The sequence below is a fragment of the Antechinus flavipes genome, chromosome 3, assembly GCF_016432865.1.
Source record: "Antechinus flavipes isolate AdamAnt ecotype Samford, QLD, Australia chromosome 3, AdamAnt_v2, whole genome shotgun sequence".
NCBI classification, from domain to species: domain Eukaryota; kingdom Metazoa; phylum Chordata; class Mammalia; order Dasyuromorphia; family Dasyuridae; genus Antechinus; species Antechinus flavipes.
The window spans coordinates 9,983,672-10,010,927 of NC_067400.1; the positions used below are offsets into that span (position 1 = coordinate 9,983,672).

At 46.5% G+C, this 27,256-nt stretch overlaps 2 protein-coding genes across 2 annotated transcripts in view; both read right to left on the bottom strand.

The window, feature by feature from the left end:
- Window positions 1-406: 406 nt before the first annotated feature.
- Window positions 407-12,061, bottom strand: LOC127556966 (ciliary rootlet coiled-coil protein 2-like). Its single transcript, XM_051990472.1, has 8 exons — window positions 11,918-12,061; window positions 10,392-10,591; window positions 8,653-8,835; window positions 7,507-7,651; window positions 5,496-5,642; window positions 4,612-4,842; window positions 3,184-3,377; window positions 407-671 (listed from the first exon to the last, which is right to left on the bottom strand). The coding sequence occupies exons 1-8, from the start codon at window positions 12,059-12,061 to the stop codon at window positions 407-409; spliced, it is 1,509 nt and encodes a 502-aa protein (XP_051846432.1).
- Window positions 12,062-14,403: 2,342 nt separating this feature from the next.
- Window positions 14,404-27,256, bottom strand: part of LOC127556967 (rootletin-like) — a 30,787-nt gene continuing 17,934 nt past the window's right edge. The window contains exons 4-11 of the mRNA XM_051990473.1: window positions 25,422-25,505; window positions 23,514-23,620; window positions 22,745-22,910; window positions 21,673-21,779; window positions 18,217-18,444; window positions 15,760-15,856; window positions 15,571-15,660; window positions 14,404-14,763 (exon numbers count right to left, since the gene is read on the bottom strand). Coding sequence (XP_051846433.1) covers window positions 14,404-14,763; window positions 15,571-15,660; window positions 15,760-15,856; window positions 18,217-18,444; window positions 21,673-21,779; window positions 22,745-22,910; window positions 23,514-23,620; window positions 25,422-25,505 — 1,239 coding nt within the window. The remainder of the gene's footprint in view (window positions 14,764-15,570; window positions 15,661-15,759; window positions 15,857-18,216; window positions 18,445-21,672; window positions 21,780-22,744; window positions 22,911-23,513; window positions 23,621-25,421; window positions 25,506-27,256) is intronic.

Genomic DNA, 27,256 nt, shown 5'->3' on the forward strand with positions numbered 1-27,256 from the left:
TGCTGTCAATCCAGAACTAAGAAGGAAGCCATCCCTACCCTCAGGGAGCTTATGTTCCCTTGGGGATTCTGTAGCAGATAAATAAATGTCAAGTATAGAAAATAAAGTGACCGGTCATCCTGGGCGAAGGGGGGACTGGCACCCAGAGGATTAGGGAGAGCCAGTCCAGGAGGTGTCCCTGGGTAGGGCTGAGGGAGAGAACTAGGGATTTAATGGGGCAAAAGTGAGGAGCCAGAGCATTGTTGGGAAATGGAATAAGAGGAACCAGTTGGGTTTGGTCAGGAGGGCATGAGAGTAGAGTGTGTGTGTCGGGAGGGGGCTGTGTGTGTGTGGTGGGTGTGTGTGTGTGTGTGTGAGATCAGCTGGACAGGCTGACTGCCTCCAGCTTGTGAAGGACATTGCCTGCTCAAGGTGTTCTTTTGGGTGTCGGAGTCAGTGGGGAGACGCGTAGGCTTCTGGGAGGGGAAGGGACGGGGTCGGAGCTGCCTTTGCAGGTATCAGTTTGGCAGCTTCTGGGGGACAGAAGGGAGACACTGGGAACAGGGAAGGTGATGAGGAGGCTGAAGGTGAGGGATGATGCCATCTGGGAGCAGGCTGGTGAGAATAATGGAGGGAGCCGAGGCAAGAGACCTTGTGGAGGCTGAGGGACCGAGACGTGGCCCGTGATGGGACTGGGAAGGTAGAAATGAGGTCATAGAGTCAGGGATGGCTCCAAGTTTGTGAAACTAGGTCTGTGTCAGGGGTGGTGCTCTGGAATAGGGTCATGAGATTAGTAAGCGTGGGGGCCAGCATTTGAACTCATGTTCTTTCCTCTGGGTTTTCCTGCCTTTCTAACTGCTGGAGCCCAATCACTTCTCGGCTTCTCCGCCCCTGTGCGCACTAGCAGTGTGCAGGTGACATATCCTGGCTCATTCTGTTTCTCTGGGCATGTCTCTGCACCCCCACGGTGTACACCCCCAGACAGCTGTGTGGGTGACAGACATGGACCCGGGTCCGGTAGTTAAGGATCTTAGATGTCGTCACTGTGGGACTCTTCCCCGGCAGACAGTGTCCCATAAGTGACGGCCGTCCCAGCCGGGACCCGAGCCCAGATCCTCTGAGTCAGACTTGAGCTTTTCACCCCCAAACCACACGCACAGCAGTCACAGAGGACTCCGAGCAGAGCTCCCAGAGACACCTTTGGGCTCTTTTCAGAAAAGGGAAGGGAAAAGGACTATCCCTGGGTGCCCAGAGACCCGTGTTTCGCCTCCTTACTCCACCAGCAGCCCACCGTGTGACTTGCTGCCTCAGTTTCCCCTCGTGTTCAGGTGTAGTACATGCTCTTGCCCCGGTTACTGGGGCTCGTCGGGGTGGAGGGATGTGTCTCATGCAATGTCTGGAATGCGCCCACTATCTTTTCTGTTTACTGTGAAGCCGGAGTCTAGACAGCGAGCCCCAGGGCGAGGGCTTGAGCCCTGACTCACAGGTCTGAGACTCAGAGGAGGGTGGGGAAGAGGGAGGGGAAGAAGATGGCTGATGTTCACCAGCCCAGGGGCATATGTTATCTCCCCTGCTCTCAATCAGATGTTCCTGGGGACAGATTTCTAACTGAAGGAGAAACTCCTCAGGAGTCCAGTGAGGGAAGGCTTTCCGGGTCCCTCTGCTAATCCTAAGAGATGAGTGCTGTTATTAATCCCATTTTACAGATGAGGAAACTGAGGAAAAAATTAAGTGACTCCATCAGGGTATCCAGCTAGTGAGTGGCTGAGGCCAGATTTGAACTTAAGAAGATGAGACTTCCTGCTTTTAGGACCCTCATTCAGCTTAATACATCTTTGTTGGATGGTTTTTGAATCAGAATGGAGGGAGAAGGCGATCTCAGTACAGGGGGATAGGATTGGGTCAGATCAGACCTGTTGGTCAGGAAAAAGGAATAATGGGTGGGTTAGAGTGGTTGGGGGATCCCACACACCAGGCTGGAGTCATAGAGTGCGCGAACAGAGCCATTGAGATAAATAAAGGCACTGTCCTCCATCTTAGCTAAAACCACAGCTGATCCTCCTAGGACTGGGAAGGAAAAAAGAGGTCTGAAAATCTGGATTAGAAGCTCTGCAGTGGTGGGAGAGGAAGGGTCTTTGTTAGTAGGGAGAAGGGGTTAAAGGCAGGCAGGACACCCCGCCCCAGGTTAAAAGCAGGCTCTGGAAGGATCACCAACAAGGGCTGTGCTAGGGTCAGCTCAAGCTGATTGCTAAAATGTTCACTGTATTTGCACTTCTGAAAAAGGATATATGCTACAAATCAGGGCTTAATTAATTGCTTTGTTCCTCATTTAGACTTAAGAAAGGAATAGATAAAATGTTTACAAGGCAGATTAGATTTAAAAGTGAGTCTAATGTAATTACCTCTTTCAAGAGTTGGTTGTTAAACTTTTATCAGCATATCACAGTCTACTACCTGCTCCTCCAGTGCTTAAGTTCATGGACCCTCCAAGGAAGTAGCCACACCAGTCATACTTACTTCTTAACCTCTCAACTCTTATTCTTCAAATTACTTTTCTCCTTTTTCCCTTCTCTTTTCAGTTCCCCTTCTATGGATGTTTTCCCCCTTCAGAATATATGCTGCAGGAGGACAGGGATTACCTTTCCCTTTGATTGTATTTGCATCCTAGTATTTAGCACAATACTTGGCATTTACTAAAACTTTTTAAAGACTTTATCTAATCTAAGAAGTAAGAAAGTCTGATTTTAAGTATTCAGAGAAGACTAAATTTCGTTAAAAAGAATGTAATACATTTTATAACTTTTTCATTGGCTGAATGTTTATTCTTTTGGCTGTAGGACAGAGAAATAAAAAAAACTTTTCAAATTTCAAAAAGGAAGGGTTTTAGCTTATTTTTGACGAGTAGGGGAAGAAAAAGCTAAGCTGAGTAGTGGAAAACCGGTATGGAGGCAAGAGGTGATGGCAGCTAGAAAACCAATGGGAAAAGTTAGTGAGCTAAGTTTTTTAGAGGAGAAGCCACATGATCCACTAGACTCAGTTTCCCCAATGTGTTGAATTAATTAATGTCTAATATTTCTCCCAACTCTATCATTAGGAGATGGTATGGCTCTAAGAATAGAGTCCAGGTATCTAGGATTCTGGGAGTCTTGTTTTATAGGAAACTGGAATTCTGACCTGGGCATAGACAAGAGGAGGTCAAAGTACCTGAAAGCAGCCCTGTCCTCTACCAGGACTCGATTCTGTCTTTCCAAGGATGTGTGTTCCGCCACAAGTCGTATTTTTTCCTTAGATATTTCTTCTTTTTCTAGTATGGTTTGCTGGAGAGTGTCAGCATGCATCTTTATCTCTTGCTGGCTGTGGTCTAGTTGTCCTTCCAAAGTATGCTTCTGACAGCTTACCTTTGGGATTTCAAAATGAAGAGCAGGAGAGAGAAAGAGATAAAAGTGGGAAATAGGAGAGAAAAGTGGACAAAAGAAGAAGCAGAGAGGAGTAAAAAACATGGGAAGGAGAGATGAAGGCATAGAATAGGAGAGTGAGAGAAGTGGAGAATAGGAAAGTGAGAAAGAAATGTAGAAAGTGGGGAAGAGAGAGGGGAAAAACGAGTTCAAAATGAGATGGGAGAGTATGATTATTTCAAGCAAAATGAACTACAAGAACCTAGTGGTTTTAACAGACAAAAAGTTATATATGAGATTTTGATGGGGAAACATAACTTAACATTATAACTTTGGATGTTAATGGATTAAACGCACTCATAAAAGAAGAGAAAATGGAGAATGGTTTGGAAAACAAAACTCCAAGATTTTCTGCATATTAGACATAAGCTTAAAACATAAAGCTATATAATAGGGCTAAAATAAATGGTTGCATGCTTCCTGCCTCTTGATAGGAAATGGATGGAAATTTAGAAAAAACATATTTTCTGACAAGATCTATGTGTTAATTGATACTTATTTGTTACAAGGGAGAAATTCTATTGGGAGATTGAAATAGTGGATGTTGATAAGGATGCAAAAAATGAAGAAAAGAACATCAACAAAACATTGAAAATACACAGAAGAAAACAAAAGATTCAAAAGGGGACACAAACAAACAAAACCATTTTGTTATTACCTTGTTAAATTTAGTATTACTTAAAAAGACAAACTGTACTTATTGGAAGCTCATGGGCTCATATATAATCCTTTTTTTATCTTTTGTATTCTGACATATTTGTACTGGCCGATGAGTAAGTTTATAATAAAAAAGAAAAAAAAATTGAAATGGAAGGCTGAAATAAAAGTCATTATACTTCAGATAAATCCCCTCAAAGAGGAGTTATGATTATGATTTAAAAGAAGGCAAGAGAAAATGGTATTGTCATGATACAGAAAGGAAAACTCAATTGTTCTTAAAATATGCCTAAAGACCCCCTCATAGATGCAAAAAAATGTACTTTAATGAGTGTATGTGTGTGTGTGAAGGAAGCTTTTGAAAGGATTTTAGGAATCTAGCTTTGAAATACAGAGAAAGCCAAGAACCAGGAGATTGAGAACACTAAGGAATCTTCAGGGACCTCAGAAGCTACATCTGCATGGCTCTGAGAGTTTGTCCCTTCAGTTCTTGGAGCACTCAGCATGTTTCTCTTCTCACCTGCATAAGTCGCTCATGAAGCTGGACTTTCTCTCTCTGAAGCAGTGTCATCTCTTCCTCCAGGTTCCCCCTTTCCTCCTCTGCCATCTGCAAGCTTTGATCTAGACCCTGCTTCTCCCTCTGGATGTGGTCCAGCTCCTGACTCAGATGAGCAAGCTGATCCCGAAGGCGGCTCACCTCTTGTTCCAGTTGCCATTGCCGGTCTAGCCACTGGTTCTTCTCCTGTTCCAACTGTTCGGCCCAAAAGAAAACAAAGAGAGTGTCTAGGAAAAACAAGGAACTGAAATCTATAGAGCCTAAAGAAAGTATAACTGCATTGGGAGGGAACATGGCCTGATCCAGGAGAAGGTGATGCTGACCTGTCTATGCTCTACCCCTGAGTGGGGGCTCTGAGTATAAGGGGGATGTTGTGTTTCTGCTGCACACCTTCCTCTGAGCTCTTTATTCCTTCCCCATGGCCCTTATCTCTCCTGCTTTCCCACCTCCAGAGAAGGATATAAATTTAGTCATTTAGACCTTAGTATGAATAAAGTGATTTCTGTTTACCTCCCCGGAATCCTTAAATTCTCACTCTCATTATGGAATGAATGACCTTGTCTCTTTTAGGATTAGGACTAGGGTTAGTGGGAAAAAATCTGTGAGTAGGATGAAAGGTTGGCGTGGGGGAAAGTAGGTTGTTATATGTAGTCAGAGGATGTGGGCTTTGAGTCTTTGTCTTGAAGGATCACCTTGGTGTTTTGGTACATGGGGAGCCATGAAGCATGTGTAGGGGAAGGGCCTCTGACATCTTCTCTCTTTCCCTCTTAGACTATGGTTCTCGAAGAAGGTTCTCCAAGGGAAGTCTTAGGGGCCATCCTCGGCTGGGGGGCGCTAGGACTTCTTACCTGTAGGATCACCCGGTTCAGGCTGACCTTGTCTTGAGCCAGGCTCTCCGTCAGGGCTGCCATCTTGACCAAGGAGTCCCTTCGTTCTGTGTCTTCAGTTCTCATCTTGGTTATTTGTGACTCTAGTTGGGCGCTGCTGGCCTCTACCTAGAGTGGGGAGACAACCACCACGGGTACCCTCGCATCGGCGCAGTGGGAAACCTCCCGAAGAGGAGGCTCTTAGCTCTCGGCCCCAGGAGCTGTTCTGCAAACTTGGACTCTCGGGAAAGTCATGGTCTGCTGCAGTACAGAGTTCAGTGCGAGGCAGGTTATGTTTCCATAAGCCAAATATTTGGGTTTTATTTATTTATGAAGAAGACAGCACCCCCTTCTTGGACTCCCTCCAAGGAGATCCTGTTACTAAAACGCCAAAAGGGTTTCACTGTTTCCCATAGCATGGCTCCCCACAAGGCTCGTGTGCTGAGGGGGAGGTCACGAGGTCCTGAGCCCAGCACCCACTTTCTGCCTGCCTTGCATGAGGAGGCATTAGCCCTGTGAACAACTCATGTGAGAGCATAGAGAGAACGGCCATAGCATCACGGGTTTAGAGCCGGACCGACTTTAGAAAAGGCCCTGTCCAAGCCTTTCAGCTCTGTAAGGGTGAAAGGGGAGATATTGCTCTGGTCCCGGACATCCAAGGGTGACCAAAGTCCAGAGGCGTTAGAGATGCTGCCAGCAAGCCAGTCTGGGGGAGCAGGGGTGCTCCGTCCTGACTGACTTTCTCCCGGGCCAGTCCATGTGTAAAGCACAGAGTCACGGCGCCCTGAAAGGAGCGGACGGAGGCTCCAACCTCCGCGCGGCTGCTTCCCAGCTGTGTGTTCTGGGGCAGGGGCTCCACATCTCGGGACCTCCGTTTCCTCATTTGTAAAATGGCCTCTAAGCCCCCTTCTAGACCTGGATCTAAGATCCCATGAGTCCAGGTCAATGGCTCCTCCCTTTGCACGGCGACACAAAGAGATGCTAGTGTTAAAATGAGGCGGCAGATGGTGGAATGCCAGCATCTGAAAGCAGAGTTCTTCCTCCCTGCTTCCCTTTGCTGCAATGTCCAGCTCTGACTTAATTCTAAAAGGGAGCAGAGGTAATCTAATCCCACACCCCCACTTTACAGAAGAGCAAACTGAGGCTGTCAGGTGAAGTCACTTCCTAGCAAGTGGAGGAGCAGGACTGGAATCCAGACCTTCCACCTCTAAATCCAAAGCGCCTTCCACTCTGCCACATGGTGGTTTAGAGATAGATTTGGGCTTACACTGGAAAAGGGGCTTTGATCTCTCTCCTCCTTCCTCCATAGGCAGAGTCATAACTAGGGTTGGACAGTTGGGGTCTTCCTACAGGTTACTCCTATGCTCAGGGTGCATATTTTCCCATGTCTTTGCACCTCCCATCCCTGGGTTGGCCTTGGACTGCCAACCGTGGGATCCCACAGTCATGATCTTGCCCACCCTTCCTCTACTGACTTTGCCCCGAATGTTGGGACTGCCGGTCATGGCTCTGCCCGCCGGTGGGAGGGGGTCCCAGGTGTGCCCCTGCAGGGAGCACTGGTTCGCAGGGCAGTCCTTACCGCGCCCTGCTCTGATGGCCAAAGAGAACAGAGGTTGTTCGGTTGCTCAGTCCATCCAGGCCCCCCCCTCGCTCCCTCCTCCCCGAGAAAGCCAATGTGGACAGAATTCCCCCCCCACCCCCCCGCCCCATCCTTGAGGCTGGCTTTCGAGTGGGCTCCAGGCTCACCCTGGTGTTTCACAACCCGGCCTGGCCGGGCCGGGGGACATGTCAATGTAGCCCATTGTTTCTTGTTTTAATGCAATTTGGGGAGTTTGTTTTTTCAAGGGATTGAAAAATAAATGAACGTGAGCCCGACTGCCTGGGGAGGAGGGGAGAGCAGAAGGGGAGCCATGGGGCAAGAAAGGGGGAAAGCCTCGGGAAGGCGAGCGAGCCCCAGGACGGGGGTGCCGAGGCCCTGCCCGGACGGCCGTACCTGGGCGAGAGAGCAGCGGAGGCCTTCCTTCTGGCTCTCCAGGACCTCCTTCTCCAGGACTGCCTGGTTCAGGGACTCCTTCACCGTCACCAGCTCTTGCTTCAGGCCCGAGATCTTCTCCTCTAATTGCTTCAGGCTCCTCTGGCTGGGGAGGGAGGGCAGGAGAAAGCAAACATTTAGCACCAACTTATTCCTCATCATGCTCTAGGCCAGACCCGCCCGCTGGACCAGAGGCTCCATGACCTTTACGGCTTGGTGGGATCCATCACCACCTCCTGAAAAAGCCCGTTCCAAAGGGAGTTTGCTTTAATTTCTGAGAACTTTTCCCCTCCGTTAAGCACACATTTACCTCTCGCTCTTCTAATTAAGTGGAAATGCTCACAAGACTTGGAATCCCTAGGAGAGAGCCCTTGATCCATCTGCCCTGTGCAAACTGGTTGGCCTGGGTCTGTCCCTCCTCCCCCCGTGCCTCAGTTCCCCGTCTGAAGAATGGGCATAATGACTATCATGTTTACTTCTGCATCGGTCACTTGATTTCTCCGTTTGTCAGGTTCTTTCTAACTTTAAATCTATGATGTCAAGATCCAGCAGCTTCGTTCCCAGAGTTCCAGCTGAGCTCGTGGCAAGAACAATAGGTAGGGATTCTGTCTTCTCTTGCCAGGCTGGACATTAGCCACCATGGGCCAGGCTCTTTCCCTCTACAGGGCTCAGTTTCCTCCATGTGATGGAGAATGCTATACTTGATATTTGGCCCCTGAGGTTCCCTTTTGAGGAAGTTTGTGGTAAAGTAGATAAAGTGCTGGGCTTGGAATCAGAAAAACTCATCTTCCCAAGTTCAAATCTGGCCTTGGACACTGGGAAAGTTTGTTTGCCTCAGTTTCCTCATCTGTAAAATGTGCTGGAGAAGGAAAAGGTAAAGCCCTCCGGTATCATTGCCAAGAAAAGCCCAAATGGGGTCCCAATGAGTTGGACGAGATCAACAACTACAGTGAGGTCCCTTGCTTTAGCCCTATCCATCACTGAGTGGTCCCAGAGAGGCCTGGGAGATTGCCCTGAGGGGAGGCTTTCCTGGGGCATCCCCACGTACTCCTTCCTCTCAGCACAACACAGGGAAAGGGAAAGTCTCCAGAGTCCAGCCTCACTCACCCGGCTTCCAACTCCTTTTGACTCCTCTCCTCTTTCCTCAACATCTCCTCTTCCTGCTGCTCCAAGAGACCCTGGTGTCTCTGCAGTTCTGTGTTGGTGGCTTTGAGTCTTTCTATTTCCAGGGAGGAAAGATCTGCTCTTTGAGTCAGATCCTGCATCCTGGTCTGCAAGGCCTCCTTTTCCCTATGGGGCAGAAGGGGAAATAAAGAGCAGGTCTCTCTGGGGAGGAAGTCCACTCCCTGGGGACATGTCGTCCTCCCCATTAGTCTGAGCTCCCTGAGCTCCCTGAGCTCCCTGAAGGCTCATGTCTTAGCTTAACACAGTGACTGTCCCATAGTAGGTGTCTAATCATTGCTTATGGATTCAATAAAGTTTGATGAAATATCTGTATGTAAGGCACGCCTGGGGAAAGAAAAATAAAGACTGTTCCCCCCCTCCCCCATTATACACTCCTTTGTGTTCTGCTGCAACCAATTCATTGTTATTGTAAGTTTAAATGATCCTTCATTTTCTCATACCAAGACTCCCTACAGTATCTCTAACAGTCACTGAAGGGTGCTCTATAAGAACTACAACACACACGTTTATACATTTCCATGAAGAACTGCCCATTAAAAAAAGATGAAATTAAAAACAACAACAACAAAAGAAAGGAATATACCACAATATCATGGCATATAACATAGCACTTCATTGTTGAACAGAAAACCAACGAAAGGTGAGGAAACCAGCACAGTCGGCTGAATCGGCCTAGTGTCAGTAAAAGCCCCCACATGTGACTGTTGTTGTTACAAAAAGAAACCAAATCAAAATTATTTATATTGTTTACATAAAATATGATCTATTTTTGGTTACATTATATTATATTTAGACAGAGTATATCATGTGAAATGTCAGGCTGGACGAATCAAAATGTAATGAGTGACATTTTTATAAGATGTAATTGCTGGGAGATCTATCAATGACCTTGCACATGCAGATGATGCTATTCAATTTCTATAAAGAGAAATTAAGAAGTCTCTTGATGAGGGTGGAAGAAGAGAGTGTAAAAACTGCCTCGAAATTTAACATTTAAAACAAAACAAAACCCCCCTAAGAGCTTAGCTACTGGTTCCATCACTTCCTGACAAATGGAGGGAGAAGAGATAGAAAAAGTAACTGATTTTATGTTCACTGTAGATAATGAGTGCAGCCATGAAATTAAAAAAGCACTTGCTCCTTGGAGGGCTAACCTGGATGCCAGACTAAGAATAGACATTGCCTTGCTGGCAAAGGGCAGCATGGGTTTTCCACTAGCGATGTAGGCTGTGAGTTGGATTATAAGGAAAGCTGAGCAGTGTGGAATTGGTGCTTTTGAATTGGGGCACAAGAGAATACTTCTGAGAATCCCTTCTAAAACCAGGAGATCAAATCAGTTGATACTTAAAGAAATTAATCAGACAATTGACTGGAAGATCATTAAATACTGAAGCTGGAGCTTAAATACATAAGAAGAAGAGGGGACTCACTGGAAAAGATCTAATGTTGGAAAAGAGTGAAGAAAGAGACAGCAGAGGATGAGGTGAATGAGGGAGTGTCATGGAAGCAATGTCCATGAACTTGGATAGACTTGGACAGACATCGACAGCTTTACAAAGCCTCGGCTTGGTCCTCAAACCTCTGGGCTTGGATGGGCCCTGTCTCCTTCCTTGTTTTGTACTCTCTGCTAATTTGGCCCCGGATCAGCCACTCTCCTTCACCTTCCCAACATCTCTTCAGAGGCTTTGCGGCGTTCCAGGTCTCGCCTCTGGTCCTCCAGCTTGACCAGAAGTTTTTCTCTCTCTTGTCTCTGCTCCTGTAGTTGCAGCTGTGCAGCCTGAGCCTCCCTCTGATGCTCGGCCAGCTGTTTCTGCAGCATTGTCACGGTGGCCTGAGAGGACTCCAGCTGCAGCCGCAGCTCCTGCAGAGCCAAAGAGAAAATGGGTCAGTGAATTGGGGATCCACAGGAAGGAAGCCTGAACATCCCATGTAAACCTTAAAGTGTATCAGCAATGGGAATTATTATTATTAGTATTATTACTATGGTTATTGTTACTGTTTTCTCCTGGAAGTCACTCAAAGATTTATTTCATTATTGTTTTTGTTTGTTTTGATTTTTTGACCTAGCCCAAAGTCACTAAATCTTTCAGTACTACAGGTAACTCTAAGAATTCTGGGGTCTAAAAGGGAGTTTCTACCAGCAACTGATCTGAGGTAGTTTCAAGATCAAAAAAACTTGTCTTTGGCATACTTATCCCCTGCCTTCTGCGTCCTTTTGCTCATTCTTTCATGGCTCTTTCCCCATGCTTCCTTCTTTCTTTTTTTAATTAAAGCTTTTTATTTACAAAACATATGCGTGGGCAATTTTTCAACATTGACTCTTGCAAAACCTTGCCTTCCAAATTTTCCCCTCCTCCCCCCCATCCCCTCCCCTAGATTTTCCCCATGTTTCTTAACAAGACTTGTCTCTTTAATGTTGACAGAGTACTTTTTTGCGTGATTGCATGATTATCTTAATGAAAGCCTACAGCACTCTTCGATTAGCACACTTCCCTTTTAGGGAAGGAGGAACTACAGATATTATCACCCGAATTTTACAGAGGAGAAACTGAGGCACTAAGTTTGTGTGTGCATATGTGGGGGTGAATTCTGACTTCAGGATCACTAGTAAGCATCAGTGCTAGTGTTCTAGCACTCCTGAATTTTAGCAGAGCTTTAGACAAGTTATCTCATTCTGCTCTTGAGGTGGAGGCTGAAATGTGGATGAGATAAGAGATGGAGTGGGCGCTGGATGCTAAGAGAAGTCATCTCTGGTTTGTTGCCCCTGTGGAAGGAGAGCTTTAGTGGCGGAACCCCGCTGTCCTTGCTTGGCCTGTTCTGTTTAGCAGGTTTATCGCTGACTCTGCAAAGACGGCGGGCTCCCATTTCCAGATTACATCAAGGTGGGAGAGAGAGCTAACCCGGGGACCCACAGTCAGGACCCGAGAGATCCCGATGGCCTGGAGCCGTGGGCTGAATCGAATGAGATGAAGCCCAACAGGGATGTCAAGCCTGGCCCATGGACTCGGAAAGGTCAGCTTTCTCAAGTTCAAGATGGGGGAGGCCTGGTTGGATAAGCCCCACGTTAGGGGAGACCTCCAAACAACGAGACTCTGTCAGAGGGATGAGGTAGTGAGCTTCCTTCCTTGGAGATGTACAGATCCAGGATGGACAGATGTGAATGCGCTGGGCTGACTCTGAATCTCACTCTAGCGACACAGGGACATCTTGGGGGCAGAAAAAGGACACAAATGTTGGCCTTTGGGCTCCAGCTTAGGGCTCCTGCACCACTGCCCACCTCCCCTCCCCATTCCGCTTGCTCCAGGCCCTTTGCTCTGGGGCTGGTAGTCATCTCTGTCACTGATCCATTTCCAGAAATGGGAGCCTTGCTGGGCCTTCCCACACACCCCTGAGCCTCAGTCCAGGGAACCCTCCCTCGTGACTCTTGGGGAAAATTGGCTTCCAAAATGTGGGAGGGAGGGAATCACAGCAGGACAGAGAGCAAAGCTTTCCTAACTCTCTTACCCCAGAAAAACACCCTGGCAATTTTGCAAGAGATTTTGCAGAAGCCAAGGTTGCCCTCCTCACTCCCCCATGATGCAATAAGCCGGAGAACAATGGGTTTGTGTGTGAGCTTGGGAGCGCCTGGCCTGTGGCCCCCTGGGGCAGCCCCCCTACTAAGCCAGGCATTCTAGGGGCTCCAGGGATGCAGGCTGGGAAAGGGTCCAGAGCGTTACCAGCAGGGCCCTGGCATGGCTTCCCCGGCCCCCGGGGCTTCCTCCCTGACCAGCTCAGGTGACATCCTTCCCGAAGCCTTTCCTGAACTTCCCCCTCCTCCAGCTCCATCTGGCAGTGAGCGCCCCCTCCTCAGCTTTTCACAGCCCTTGGTCCTGATGGAGCTTTTCACCATCTAATTGGAGACTGGACATTAATGAACGTGTTTCATCTTCCCAGCTGGATCGCGGGACATGTGAGGGTCAGGATGGAGCCTTTGCCACAATACAAATGTTGGGCTCCGTATCTCAATACTGTGAGTCAGTCCTGCTGGCAGACCAGGGCAGAAAGCAGTGTGGTTCTGTGAAAAGAGCACTGAGCTTTTGCATGAATTCAAATTCCAGCTCTACTTAATCAAGGCAGCAATGATGGAGGTGCAGGCTGAGTTCTGGGGACGACCCAGTGAACCCCCCTCTGCTTTGGAGTACATTACGTCCTACTGGGCAAGCCAATGGCCTGTTTGGCTCTTGTTTTTCTCATCTGCAAAATAAATGGAACTGAACCGGTACCATCCAATGTCACCGGCATCTCCCTCCAATCTAGAGCCTGGAGGTCCTCCTTATCTCCTTTCTTTTTATTTTGGGGGCACTTTACCTATGACTTCATTGATACAAAGAAAGTCCCCCCCGGCCCTCCCCCCATGCTGACAGGAGCATCCATGGCTGTGCAGGATCGGTGGTTGGCAAGTTGTTTTTTTCAAGAGCAAGATTCAGAAATGCCCAGTGTGAGGGGGCTCTTAGGGCTTTTCCACCAGACCCCTTTCAGAACGTGGCTCCCCCATTTCTGCTACTGATGGGATTTTATGGAGGGCACGTCATGGATTCAGATGATCCGTGTGGTGAACGAGCAGTCTGTGGAAGCAGGAGGACAGGATTGGAGATCCCTGCCTACAGCAGAGCAAAGGCTCAGGAAAAGCTGTAGGAGAGGCTGCTGCATGTGCAAAAGGAGCAAACCCAGGGAAGAGCGCTGGTCGGTTCTCTGAGGGCCACAGAGAGTTAAACTCTGTTTTATCCCATGGTGCCCTCTGGTCTTGAGCACAGAGCAGAACAGCCGGGGTGAGTGGGTGGCTGACAAGGCTTTGTCTCTATTATTGAACAAAACCAAACACACTATCAACGGCACCCATTGGCAGTTAGAACAAAAACTTCCTAAAAAGTAGAATGAACCCAGAGTAAATTAGGCTGCCTTGAATCTAGCGGGCTGCTCTTCTTTGACCTTGTCCGATGGTGGGCTGGATGACTTCTTGGTGATGTGCTGGGGAGGGGGGACCTCGTCAAGGAGATTTCCATTCCGGTACAGACCAGAATAGATGGCCTCTGGGGACCTTCCCAATGTGGTTGGCTTTGTATTCCCTGACTCTTGACACAGTGCTTCCATCCATTTCATTCATCCATCCATTCATTGCTTCTAGATGTTTCCTCCTTTTCATTTCTATTTCTTTCTTGTGTCTGCTCCAAGGTTTTCTTTTGCCCCGGGGGAGCCGTCTCTCCTTTCCATATCCCCATTCACTCCTCAGTACTCTCCAGTGGACTCTCTGGTTCTGGGTTCGTGTCCCTTGATGAACCCCCAGTCTTTTCCCCAGGACTTGCCAATTGGCTTCCTGGGGACCGGTTTCAATGATTGTTCAGATCTGGCCAGCGACCTTAGTAGTCACTTAATCCAAATCACTTTTAAGAGTGGAAGAAACTTAGATCCAGAGAAACAAAGTAAATTACCCGGATCATATAAGCTAATAAATGGTAGAGCCAGAATTCAAGAAAATGGGAACTAAAATGAGTAAGATCATAAATCGAGGACTGGAGGGGATTCAGGATGATTTAAATCAACTCTGTGATTTTATACATGAGGAAGATGAGATCCTCCACTTTGACCATCGTACCCAGCGTCGTGGATTGACCCGAGAGAGCTGACTGGAGTGTTTTAGGAAACAAAATTAAGACAAGGGATTTTTATTCTTTTCCTTTCTAGTAAAAACCAGTCTCTGCTTTGGGAGAAGCCCAGGCTTCCAGGGATCGGCCTGTTCTTTGTACATAAGCAGCCCTGTGTGCTCGCTGTCCTCCCAACCTGTTCCTGTTGACGCCTCTTTTGGAGAGCTCTCTGGACAGCCTGCAGAGCTGCATCCTGGTGTAGCGGGGAGTAGGGCCGGGCCCCGGATGCCTGCTGTGGAGGAGGGGAACTGGAGCTCAGAGGGGCTGGCTGTCTTCCAGGATCTTCTTGCCCTCCACCCTTTCTGTTCTCTGCTGAGGGAAGATCTACAAACTCAGCGTCGGTGAGAACTAACTGCGGGGGGAAATGGAGAATGGAGAAAGCAAATAAATGGCCATCATCTTCCTCATCCCGGACTCATCAAACAAGTTACCCTATACAAATCCTCTCATGTTTATTATAGCCTGAAGCTTCACAAAGGTTTGGCAAGGTCAGCCCTCCTTTTTTTTGCAGATGGGTAAACTGAGGACAACAAAGTAAAGTGATTTTGCCCCTCGCTAACTGTGTGATCTTGGGCCCAAGTATCCTAAACTCTCTGGACTTCAGGTTTTTCTTTCTATAAAAGGAGACAATTAGACTTGAGCTATCATCCGTAACTGGCTCCAAATACTCTGACTCGCTTGGGATCCCAGAGACGTAAAATAACAATGAAATATGGAGAGTCTCCAGCGTATGATGGAGCCTATTCTCATGAACTACTCTATAGCTTTGGCTAACTGCATTGTGTACCTCAGTTTCATTTCCCAGATTGAGCAGGAAGTCCTCCCCCCCCCCCCATAGAAATAATAGTTCATATATCCTGTATGCATGATAGAGTGTAGTAGGTCTACAGAAATTTTTTAAATTGCCATTGTTTGAATGGTCTCCTTTTTCTTTCTATTCTTTCCCTCCCCCCCCCCCCACTTACAAATTCTACATTCTGGTCAAACTCCCTGTTATTTAAATCATGCCTCAGACATTTATTAATTATGTGATCTTTGAGGAAGACCCTTTGCCTTTCACTGCCTCAGTTTCCTTATTTTTAAAATGAGGACTTTGGATTTAATGGTCTCTAAGTTTCTAAATCTATGCTCCCATGATTCCCCAGGAGTAAAACAGCACCTTTGTGATGTGGTTTAAAACCCGCTGTAAAGATTCCACTTCCTCCTTCCAGTTTTCCGCCTCCAGAAGATCTCCAGTTTGGGTGGATTCCTGGATGCAGAGAAGCGAACGTGTTAAGGATGCAAATGAACCCTGGGAACATGAGGAAAAACAAACATCCAAGAGAAAAGTACCCAGAAGTCCACTCACCAGCTTCTGAATGTCCAGTTTTAGGGCAGAGATAGTCTTCTCTTTCTTAGCATTTTGTTCTTGGAGCCTTTCTCTTAGCAGAGTCAGCTCTGTGAGCCTAGAGCGGGAAAGCCAGAGACAGAGGGGGACAGAGTTATCCCAAGAGGGAGGGGGCGGGGGTCAGACCTCAGGGCTGTCTCAAATTCAAATGGGAGAAACCTGAAGTTCATTTAAATTCATTGTCCCTGATCTCAAGGAGCTTACATTTTACTGGGAGAGAAGAGAGACACAAAGTTCAGAAACGAGGACAGAGGATCATGGGGGGCTACATAGCGGAGATGAGCTGAGCCTTCAAGTACTTGAAGACATAAATCATGTCCATTCTGGGTCTTTTTTCCCTAGCTTTTCTTGCCAATAGAAGCAAAAAGAAGATGGCCCCCACCCTCGAGGAGTTTATATTCCAATGAGAGAAACCAACAATGAAAAGGAGTCCAAAAGTCGGGGAAACATCCCCTTGAGGACAAAGGAGAAACATCTGGAGAGTCACAACTGGAAGACAGTCCTTCCTCAGTGGAGACTCTGGGCTGGAGCTCAAGAACTGGAGAGGGGGCCAGAGTGGAAATATCCTGGGGAATAGGATAACATAAGGTTATAAAAGTATCAGAGGAACTTGTCCTAGATCCCAAGGGCAACAGGGAGCCAGAGAGCCTTTGGAGCAGGGGAGTGACCTGGGCTTATGACCTTGGAAGGTTCTGATGACAGTTGGCAGAGGATTGGAGTGGGGATTGATGAAGTGGAGCCAGCCTGCTACCCAATTAGGAGGCAGTGAAGATGGTCCAGGAAAGAGGTAATGCAGGCTTGACCTAAGATGGTGGTCAATGAGTGAAGCGGGGACACAGATGCAAGAGATGCCATAGAGGAAGAATGAATGGATCCTGGGGATTCACTGGACATGGAAAAGGGAGCAGAAGGAACGACAGGGAGGAGGAGTGGAGGATTTCTAGGCTGGGAACCCGAATGACTGGAAGGACAGAGAGAAGGAAGTGAGAGAGAATGGTGCATTTAGGGGAAGGTAATGAGTTCTATTTTGGATAAATAAAAATTTGGATAAAAAAATATTTGGATCAATATTTTGGGCTGTCCGGTAGCAGCAAGATGATGATAGCTGGCATTTATACAGCACTTTTGGGTTTGCTGGTGCTTTCCATGTTTTATCTCATTTGAATCTCCATACAGCCCTGGGAGGTAGGTGCTATTATTACCCCCATTTTACATTTGAGTAAACTGAGGCAGACAATGTTTATGACTTGCCCAGGATCACACAGCTAGTAGATGCTAAGGTTAAATTTGAACCCAGTTCTTCCTGACTCTAGTCTAGAGCTCTATCTACTGCCTAATCTAGTGATTTCATTTGATAGAGGAGGGAACGAGGCCCTTGGGAATTTGGTCCCATGGATGGTAAGCCTCAGGATAGGTGACTTTGTCCTGATACCCTCAAGGCTTAGCTTGGCGCCTAGCACGCAGTGGGTGCTCTCTGTAGTTGTTAACTGGGGCGGCTGGGAGGCGCCATAGAGCACAGAATATCAGGCTTGGAGTCAGGAAGAGTTGAGTTCAAATGCTGCCTCAGACACATACAAGTTGTGTGACCCTGGACAGATCACTTCACCCTGTTTGCCTCAGTTTCCTCATCTGTAAAATGAGCCGGAGAAGGAAATAGCAGATCACTCCAGTATCTGCCGAGAACATCCCACATAGGGTCACAGAGAGTCGGACAGGACTGAAATGACTGAGCAACAATAGTTATTCACTGATCAAAGGGGAATTCCTTAAGGTGAAGAACTGTTTCATTTGGGTTGTTATATTTACGGCATCTGGCTCAGCATCTGGACCAAAGTAAACCCTTATACTGGTCTGCTCAAGGAAGGATCAAAACAACGAGACTCACAGCTTTAGGGCTTTTAAAAGAGAAGCTTCTGGAGGGAGTGACTGCTCCACCTCATAAAAGCTTGTTGAGTGACTGACTGATCCAATGCCTCCTGGGTTTAAGCCATGTTTTTCTCACTCCGTGTTTTCCTCAGTAGAAATGATCCTGATTCTATGGGCTCCAGCCACCGGGGAGATTTCATCTCCCAGCCTTTCTCAGAAGTTGTTCTTTTAGGGACTGGTTAGTACAGGGGATGCTCCAATCAATCAATAAGCATTGATTAGGCACCTACTATGTGCCATGTGGAGAGACTCATACTTTAATGGGGCCTCTCCCAGGAGCAGATCGGCCCTGTGGTCCCTGCCCCCATTTGTATTTATTCTCCTTATATTTATGTTGCAAGAATTTTTGTGGTCCCTTAGGAGGGAAGCTCACTGAGAGCCAGAGTTGCTTCTTCTTTGTACTTGTACACCCAGTAGGGCGCCTGGCACATGAGAGGTGCTTTATGCATGCTTGTTGACCGCTGACCGACGATCCAGGCTGGCGGCTCTCACCTGGAATTGAGCTCCACTTTTTCGCCATCCCAGCGGCTCTGTAACTGGATCATCTCTCGCACCTTGTCCCGGAGCTGCTGCTCCAACCGGGCGCTGTAGCGGGCCTGTTTCTCCACAGAGGAAAGCACATGGCTGTCAGACAGGCGCAGGTTGGAGTCGAGATTGAGACATGCAGTGTGCAGTCTGCGCGCGGTCCTGGCCAGGTCCGACTTCATATCCGTTAGACCTCTGTTGGGGGAAAAAGATGGCACCGAAGAGTGGCTTTGGGTACAGCTCATCACTTTAGCCCCCAAACCTCAGTTTCTTTATCTTTAAAATAAAAAGCTTGGTCAACATGGACTTAATTGCAAACTAAAAAGAAGAAAAAACAATATATGAAATTTGTAAACAAATTTGAAAACTTTGTATTCTAAGTAATGGGGTCATAGGTTAAGGATACTAATCAATTTTGCAACTTTGTAACTTTTGCAACATAATGTCAGGCTGATTTCAGAAAAGATTCCATGGATTTGCAATTCTACCAACAATGAATGTGCACGTCTCTAAAGCTCTGCCAACATTGTATTTTCTTTGGAGTGAGGAAGGAATCTTTTTATGGGGTTGGAGTGATATTTCAAAGTTATTTTAATTTGTATTTCTTCCTCTTTAAGGGGGAATACTTTCCAAAAATGATTATGAAAGCAGAGCTGCTATAGAAATTGGCAACATATGGAACGGAAGGTTTTGCAAAGGTCATTGCTGAAAAATTACTCATGCATATATCTTGTAAATCAAAAGCTATAATAATAAAAAAAATAAATTGGCAATCATATCTATCATAAATAGAGTTCTGTACTTGGAGTCAGGAGTATTTGAGGGTCAGTTCCCCCTTTTGACACTTAGTAGACCATAGCAAAATAACTTAATATTTTCTGAACCTCAGTTTCTACAACTGCAATTTAGGATTAATAATACCTATAAGATCTAAAGTTATGAAAATGAAATTAGATATGTACGTAAAGTACTTTGCATTAAAACAATGTATATGTGTGGCTTACTATAGATTATTATGAGTCTTTATATTACTATGATTTGTATTTATCACTCATTGTCACTCACATTCTTTGATTATTTTCTCACTGGGAGTTTCTTTATAACTGGACAACTGTAGTTGTCTTTTAATTTTTTTTAAAGCTAATGTGTTTTTCTAGATAAATTAATTCCCATGTAGTGAGTGGTTTTTATTGTTATTAAATTTCTTTTCATAATTTAAAAATTATTGTTCATCAGTAAGAATATCCAGCTGAAAGGAATGAAATGCATTCATTTATAGCCTCGTTTGTCTTTAAGTCAATTTCTCCCATGATTACCTCCATGGTTAGTCTCATCTCACGTGGCAAAATAAAAGACTTTGTTATAGGACATTCAAATATCAATGATCAAGTGAGAACATAGGTCATGGAGGACTCCACCTATTCTCCTACTTCGGCAGGCAAGGAAATTCCATTCTATGACAACACAAATTAAAAGACCACATGGTGTCAGACTTATTTGCCTATCGCCACATAGAGAACCTAAGACTTTCCTCTAAGTTCATCGTTCTTCTAATCCTTCAGGGCAATGTTCTAGATTTGGAATAAGAGAGTCCTGGGTTTAAATTCTCTGTCTGATGTTTACTAGCTATATGAGTAGAACTTAATCCTTAGTATCACGAGAAAACTCTTTATGGGACTATTAGTTGTAGAAGAGTAGATGGTCAGGACAGCTAAGGGGTGCAATGGATAGAGCACCAGCCCTGAAATCAGGGGGACCTGAGTTCAACTGTGGCCTCAGACTCTTACCACTTCCAAGCTGTGTGACCCTAAGCAAGTCACTTAACCCTAATTGCCTCAGGGGAAAAAAAAGAGTAGATAAAGCCTGCATTTATTGCTTCATTTAATATCATAAACTAGTTTATTGGCCATATCTGTATTATTTGTGTGACACCTGTTTCACGTGATCCTATTACAGAGACTAAATATCTTGTTAACATATCTTTAAGAGCTAAATAGAATGTTGCAGAAAAGGTAGTTTGTGTGGGCAGTTGAAAAATATCCTTCTATGAATCCCTGTCTAATCTTATCAAGAACAGAAAGAGTGTGTGTGTGTGTGTATGTGTGTGTGTGTAGGTAGAGGGCCACAGTTAGTGGGGAACCCTGAGCAAGGTGGAAGACTTTTTAGTCCAGTAAAAGGAACCTGCTGACAGTGTCTGGACTCTCCATCCCCCCTAAAGGCTCTCAGTCTTCTTGAGAAGTCAGGGTACCCGTGACAACCTGTGTTGTAATTAAAGTAGAGTTATACTAAGTGGCAAAGAGACATCTACACACAATAGCAAGTTGTCTATGTGGTTCCCCATTAGTTAGCATCTGCAGTGTGCTATGGTTATGTAAGAATACTAGGGCATATAAAGCTGAGAGAATTTGGAATAAACAGACTCCATGTTTGACCATCCACATGAGTCTGGCCTCTTCATTCCTCACCTATGATCTAGGACTCCAGCTGGTACCGAGATCCTACAGAGAGCTAGTCTGAACATTATGCGCACGCGCACGCGCATCTCTCTCTCTCTCTCTCTCTCTCTCTCTCTGTGTGTGTGTGTGTGTGTGATTTTTGATTTTTGAGAAGATGGGAAGATTGTGGGGAGAAATTTTGTATCAGATCTGTTTTAACTAGGATGTTGTAAAGAGGATTCTCTGAAGAGCCTAGGAAAAGCGGCAAATACAGCTAATTCTGGAAGGCCTGTTTCCTGTAATGACTTAAGAAAGGATATGAATTTGTTTTTTTTTAAAAAAGGACCAATTTAATTCCTGAAAAATTGAATTTAACTGTTATCTTGAGAAGTTATGTGAAAACGATTCTCTAAGGACTTTAATCAAGATCTGGAAAGAGCTGAATAGTAAGATTGCTTTTCAGAATATGAAGAGGAGTCATCTATTGTTATGTCAAGGGTTTAAGACAAGTGTTGATGAACTTTCTTGTGACAAGCTATTGTGAATCCATGTCTTCATTTCCTTATCGATTTTACTTGTCAGCAAATTGAATAAGAATAATCGCTGCTGGGAAAAGAGATTTCCCTAGTTTATTCAGTAAATAATATTTAGTGAACTGGAGTGAAGATTTCAGTCAACTAGTTTTATTAGTTAATAAGAAACTGTCCTATCATGACCTCGGATTTCCTTGGAGCTTGGGATGACAAAAGTAAATCTGGAAATGAGTCAAGAGGTCAGACTGAAGAGTGACAGATGAATGAGTCTGGCGAAGGAATCGTTAGACTTTGAGAGTGGAATGGACCTCAGTAGCCACCTAATATAACCTATAATGGAAAGAATCCCAACAAGTGCTTTCTAGCCTGTGCATGGTTGACCCTCTCACCCCCAAACCTTGAACACTTGTTCATCTCCCCCTCTGTGGGTCCTGGAAATGCTCTGCCCAGCTCACCTCTCAGTGGCTGCTTGGAGTTCTGCAAAGTTGCTCCGGAGGACCACAGCATGTCTCCAGAGAATCAGGATCCCTCTTGGTTCTTTCCACAAGAGTGCCTCAGAGCTCTAGGTTGGGAACAACTGTTTTAACATTTTTGGTCAATGCAGGAGTGACTACATGTCTGTTGGAGAAATCACAGAATTCCTGATCTAGAACCCAAAGAGACCTCAATGGCCATCTTGTGCAGATGTGCCAAACTCGGCGACTCTCAGGACAGCCTGAACCAGATTAAAATGTAATTGGCAGACGCCTAACCAAATAAATACAAATATTATATAACGTAGATCATGTTAGCTTTTTATTTTTTAAGTCATCATGCTGCCTGCAGGGATCCCTTACATCTGAGTCTGACATCCTAGACAACCATCATTTTACAGAGAGGAAATCTTACCCAGGAAGGTTAATTTGACTTTAATTTGACTTACTTATGGTCATATAGCTTGTGAGCATCAGAGTTGGGATTTGAACCCCAAGCCTCTAATTCCATAGCCAGTACTTACTCACTTAGTGAGCACTTTGGAGACTTTGGCTAGTTCACTTAACCTCCTAGGACTCAGTTCCTTCATCTGTAAGGTGATGAGAATGTAGGGAAGTGGCACTTGGTTAGGGCCAGCAAAGCACACACTATTAGAACAAGATCACTGTCTGTCTGTCCCTCTCTACCCCATCCTGGGGACCTAAATGGAATGGAAACATATGAGAAAGCAGGACTCACAAGACAATTAAGGAAAAAAAATCAGAGCTGCTCTCTCTTCTTAGGAGCCCACCATGTTTTTCCTCCCCTTGACTGAGGGCTTGAGAAATTGGAGGAGTTTTTGTTACTGGGAAGCTAGTGCCCGGAATCCCAATGGAGTTTCCCAGTGCCATTTTGGAAGTCCTCTCTCTTACGGCCCAATGTCTTGATCTCACAAATGACCCCAATCTGGCCTTGGACATAGAACCTTGCCAAGGTGCCAGTAGGAATGTTTAGATGGGCAGCCTCTGGGTCTAATCACTCTCCCTCCCTCCCTGACTCTAAGATAAAGACCACCTCTTTCTCCTTCCACCAGCGGAGTTCTTTCTGCTCCAGCTCATCCCTCAGCCTGTTCATGCTGCTGCTCAACTTCTCCTGCTCTTCAGTCAGCCTCTTATTGGAGGTTTGCATGTGTTCCAGCTGTTCCCGGAGAAGAGCATTCACTTGGGAAAGGCTCGCACTCCTAGCGGGGTTGGTAATTTGGGGAGCAAAACAAACAAAATCATTAGCGCATCAATTCTACGGGCACTGGGGATCGTGGGACCAGATTCCAAATAAAGGAACAAAGTGTCACCGATTGCTACAAAAATGATGCTTTTCCTTCGCTATAGCGGGCTCCTAATATGTCGTTTTACCAAAATGGGTCTCATTCTTCTCTAGAACATTTAGGTGAGATGTGTCAAACGTGTGACTATTGAGGAGTTTTGCTCCAAGAAGGAACATGGTCAGGAAAATTATTTTCAGAGTCACATGGAGGGAGGACTTGACATGGAAGAGACTAGAGTCAGGGGCACCTCTTAGGGGCTGCTGCAATTTTTCAGGCAGGAGGGGTAAGGTTTGGAGCCAGAGCAGAGGCCAAATGGAGACAAGAAAAGGATGGCCATGAACCACCTTCCAGGCAGGAAAGGGGACACTAATTGGTCCTCTTATTGCCCTGTTTGACTCTGGGCAAGCTGCCTCTCCTCCTGGGCCTTGGAGGAGTGGGACTCAGACAGAGGCCTCTGAGGGTCCTTCTGGCCCGGGTCTGTGACTTCTGCAGGTCCTCCTGTAGTGATCAGAGGCTCACCTCTGTTCTTCTTCTTCCAGGCGCGTGAGGGCTTCATCCAAGTCTGAGCTGAACGTGTGTTCTGACTGGCGCAGTCGCAGCTCAGCGGACTGGAGCTTGGTCTGCATCTGGGATGGGTGGGTGGAAGGAAGGAGAAGGGCTATGATTATCAGCCATCCCGGAATCCTTGGTGAGAGTTCCAGCTCTGGGGCCTGGAGGGAGTGCTCCCGGGTCAGAGGGAAAGTTAGTACTAAGACATTTGGGGGACAGAACAACTGATATCAGTTTCCCAAAGAGGAAACGGAGGGCTATTTTCAGAGATGGTCAGATGGAGTATTGACACTGTTCTGCTATGGATCCAAGAGGCCTTTTGTCAGGTAAATAAGAGGCACTTTGTGGCTGACATTTAGTTAACTTAATAATATTAACTAACATTGCATCCATTTTCTCTACTGAACCTAATAACAAGACCACAAAGTAGGTAATACAGGTATTATTATCTCCATTTTCCAGAGGACAAAACAGGTTCCCTGAACTACAATGACTTGTCCAGGTACAGTATTTGAGGTAGACTTTGAACCCAAGTCTTCTGGACACCAAGTCTAGCATGCAATTTCTTGTTTTACACAAATGATTCGGCCCATAGATAGACCACATTCAGGATCCCAAAAGATCTTGAAAGGTGAGAAGGTTGGTTGGAATCTGACTCGGTGAAATAAAAAAAGATAAATGTAAAATTATACCCCTGGGCTCAAAAGATCCACTTGATGGATATAAAAAGGGGAAGGTAGGGCTCTGAAAAGGATTTGAGGATTTCAGTGACCTCCAAGTTCAATCAAAGTCAACTGGGTAGTTAGATCATGGCAGTCAAGCAAAAGTTGTATTTATTGTACATTAAGAGAAGGCTGGCATTTAGGGTTTAGAAAGGGTCTTAGGCTATTTTATATCCATTTTAGAATGGGAAACCTGGGGACCAAAGCGGCCACGGCTTTAAGAGTGGGGCGATCTCAGGCCCAATGTAGCCACTGGACGCCCAGTGCTGGAGTGCTGCTGGCGGGGATGAGGAGGCTTCCCGGCCGCGATGATTCTCATTGATTGGCACAGAAGTTTTGGTGCTGGGGGAGCGCCGAGGTATCTCCGAGACACAGAGTGAATGATTCGGAGGGGGACAGAAGCCTCCCCGGAACCCCCCTCATTGGCAGCCGCGGCACCTGGGAGCCATGGCGGGTACCCTGAGGATACTTTGTTGGTTCCGTGAGAAACCAACAGGAAAGTCCCCGCAAGGGAGAGTGGGCAGAGGTGCCTCTGAGAGACACGTGTGGCTATGGGAGCCGGTGAAAAGAGGCGCATACTACGGGAATGCCCCCGGGGGCCCGATTTGTACTCCACGGCCAAGAGGAGCGATTCAACCCGGGACACTGGCTGCGCCCTGGAGGAAGGGACACCCGAGTGGCCACTGCAGCACACGTTCGGCACTCGGCCCGCACTCAGCCCATCACTTCGGGCCGAGCTGGCTCAGGAGGGGCTCGGAGAGCGCACCGACCCGCGCTCCCGAGGTGGAGGGAGGATGGGCGCTGGCCTCGAGGGAGGCGGCCCCCGGTTCAAATCTCGCTCCCGACACTCCCCATCCTCCCGTCCATTTCTTCCTCCCCACCCCACTGCGGCCCTGGGGATGGCCCGGGGCAAGCTGAAGCCTCAGTTTCCTCCTCTGTAGACCGCCCGCGGGCCCTACTCCTCTGTCGCAGGGGGAGATTTGTCTGGACTTTAAAATCAGGGGCTGCTGCTTCTGTTGTAGCCATTAGTTATAGGGTAAAGATGAGGGAGGGGCACGAGTTCTTGGAGGGGGGATGGGAAAGCTGGGGAGAGGGAGCAAAAGCAGAAAGCGCCGCCCGGGGCCACTGAGGCTGGAGGACGCCCGCACTCACTGACCATCGCCTTCTGGTGCTCCCACTCAGACGTCCTCTCCACCAGGCGCTGCTCCAGCTCCGCGCATCTCTGTTTGTACTGCAGTACCTGAGGGGGGAGGGGCACACAGGGGAGGGTGTACAGTGTTAAGTGTGGGTCCACGCCTAGTTTCTGCCATACTAATTTCCAGTTTTCCCAGAAGTTTTTGTCAAATAGTGAATTCTTATCCCCAAAGCCGGGGGCTTTGGGTTTGTGGAACACTAGATGATGATGATGATTATTATTATTATTTTTACATTATCCCTTGCATTCACTTCTATTCCGATTTTTCCCCTCCCTCCCTCCACCCCCTCCCCCAGATGGCAAGCAGTCCTTTACATGTTAAATAGGTTACAGTATATCCTAGATACAATATATGTGTGCAGAACCGAACAGTTCTCTTGTTGCACAGGGAGAATTGAATTCAGAAGGCAGAAATAACCTGGGAAGAAAAACAAAAATGCCAGCAGTTTATATTCATCTCCCAGGGAACACTAGATTATTAAAGTTATTATTTTGTCTTGTGAGTCTAATCTATTCCACGGATCGACTAATCTATTTCTTAGCCAATACCGAATGGTTTTGGTGACCGCCGCTTTATAATCCAGTTTTAGATCAGGTCCAGCTAGGCCTCCTTCAATGGATTTTTTTTTTCATTAATTCCCTTGAGATTTCTCGACCTTTTGTTCTTCCATATGAATTTTGTTGTTATTTTTTCTAGATCATTAAAATCTTTTCTTGGGAGTCTGATTGGTTTAGCACTAAATAAATAGATTAGTTTCGGGAGTATTGTCATCTTTATTACATTTGCTCGGCCTATCCACTTGATATTTTTCCAATTATTTAAGTCTGACTTTATTTGTGTGGAAAGTGTTTTGTCGTTTTGCTCATATAATTCCTGACTTTCCTTTGGTAGATAGATACTGAGAGTTATTTTGAATGGGATTTCTCTTTGTATCTCTTGCTGTTGGATTTTGTCGATGCTGTATAAAAATGCTGAGGATTGATGGGGATTTATTGTGTATCTTGTAACTCTGCTAAAGTTGTGGATTATTTCTAATAATTTTTAATAGAATCTCTGGGGTTCTCTAAGTACACCATCATATCATCTGCAAAGAGTAATAATTTGGTTTCCTCATTGCCTACTCCAATTCCTTTAATTTCCCTTTCATCTCTTATTGCAGAAGCTAGCTAATACAATATTGAATAGTAATGGTGGAAGTGGGCGATTAAAGAGCCTTTAAAGCACTTCCGAAGCCAGAGAGCTACCAAGATGGGGAGCTACAAGAAGAAAAAGCCAGCTGGTCCCTGCCCCCAGGAGCTTATATTCTGATGGGGACGATACCGAGAAGCATGGAAGGGGACAGAGCCAGGGACCAGTGGGAAGGGGCGGAAGGGGCCCGGGCTCTGAAGGCCCCAGCAGCAGGAGTGCCGGCCCTGGGGGACTCACCTGGGGACATCCTGGGAGGAGCTGCCATCTCAGCAGCTGGAGCAGAGGTCAGCATAGAGCTGGGAAGGACCTTAAGTGTTGCCAAGCCCAGACTCCTCATCTTGCAGGGAGGGAAACTGAGGCCCAGAGAGTTATCCTCAAGTGAGTGGTTGGAACAGACCTCAGGCCTCTGTCCTCCTGGCTCTAAAGCCAGAATTCAAGGAATCAAGGGTCTCTGCATGAGACCCCAGTGCTTTCTTCTCTAGAAAGAGAGACACTTCCAAGAAATCCTTTGTTCATTCACAAGCTCCAGGTCTGTGGTGGGCCCTCACACAAGTCCTCTACCTGTGCCTTGATTTCTCCATCTGGACAACGAGGGGTACGGGAGAGC

What these genes read in the sequence shown, in the direction of transcription:
- LOC127556966 (XM_051990472.1), bottom strand. Translation starts at nt 12,061, where the DNA reads ATGACTACCAGCCCCAGAGCAAAGGGCCTGGAGCAAGCGGAATGGGGA. An exon ending in TGAACCGGGTGATCCTACAG is followed by an intron (nt 4,843 to 5,495) that starts GTAAGAAGTCCT and finishes TGGGCCGAACAG; the next exon opens with TTGGAACAGGAGAAGAACCA. An exon ending in GAGGACAGGGCTGCTTTCAG is followed by an intron (nt 672 to 3,183) that starts GTACTTTGACCT and finishes CTACCTTCCCAG; the next exon opens with TCCCATCACGGGCCACGTCT.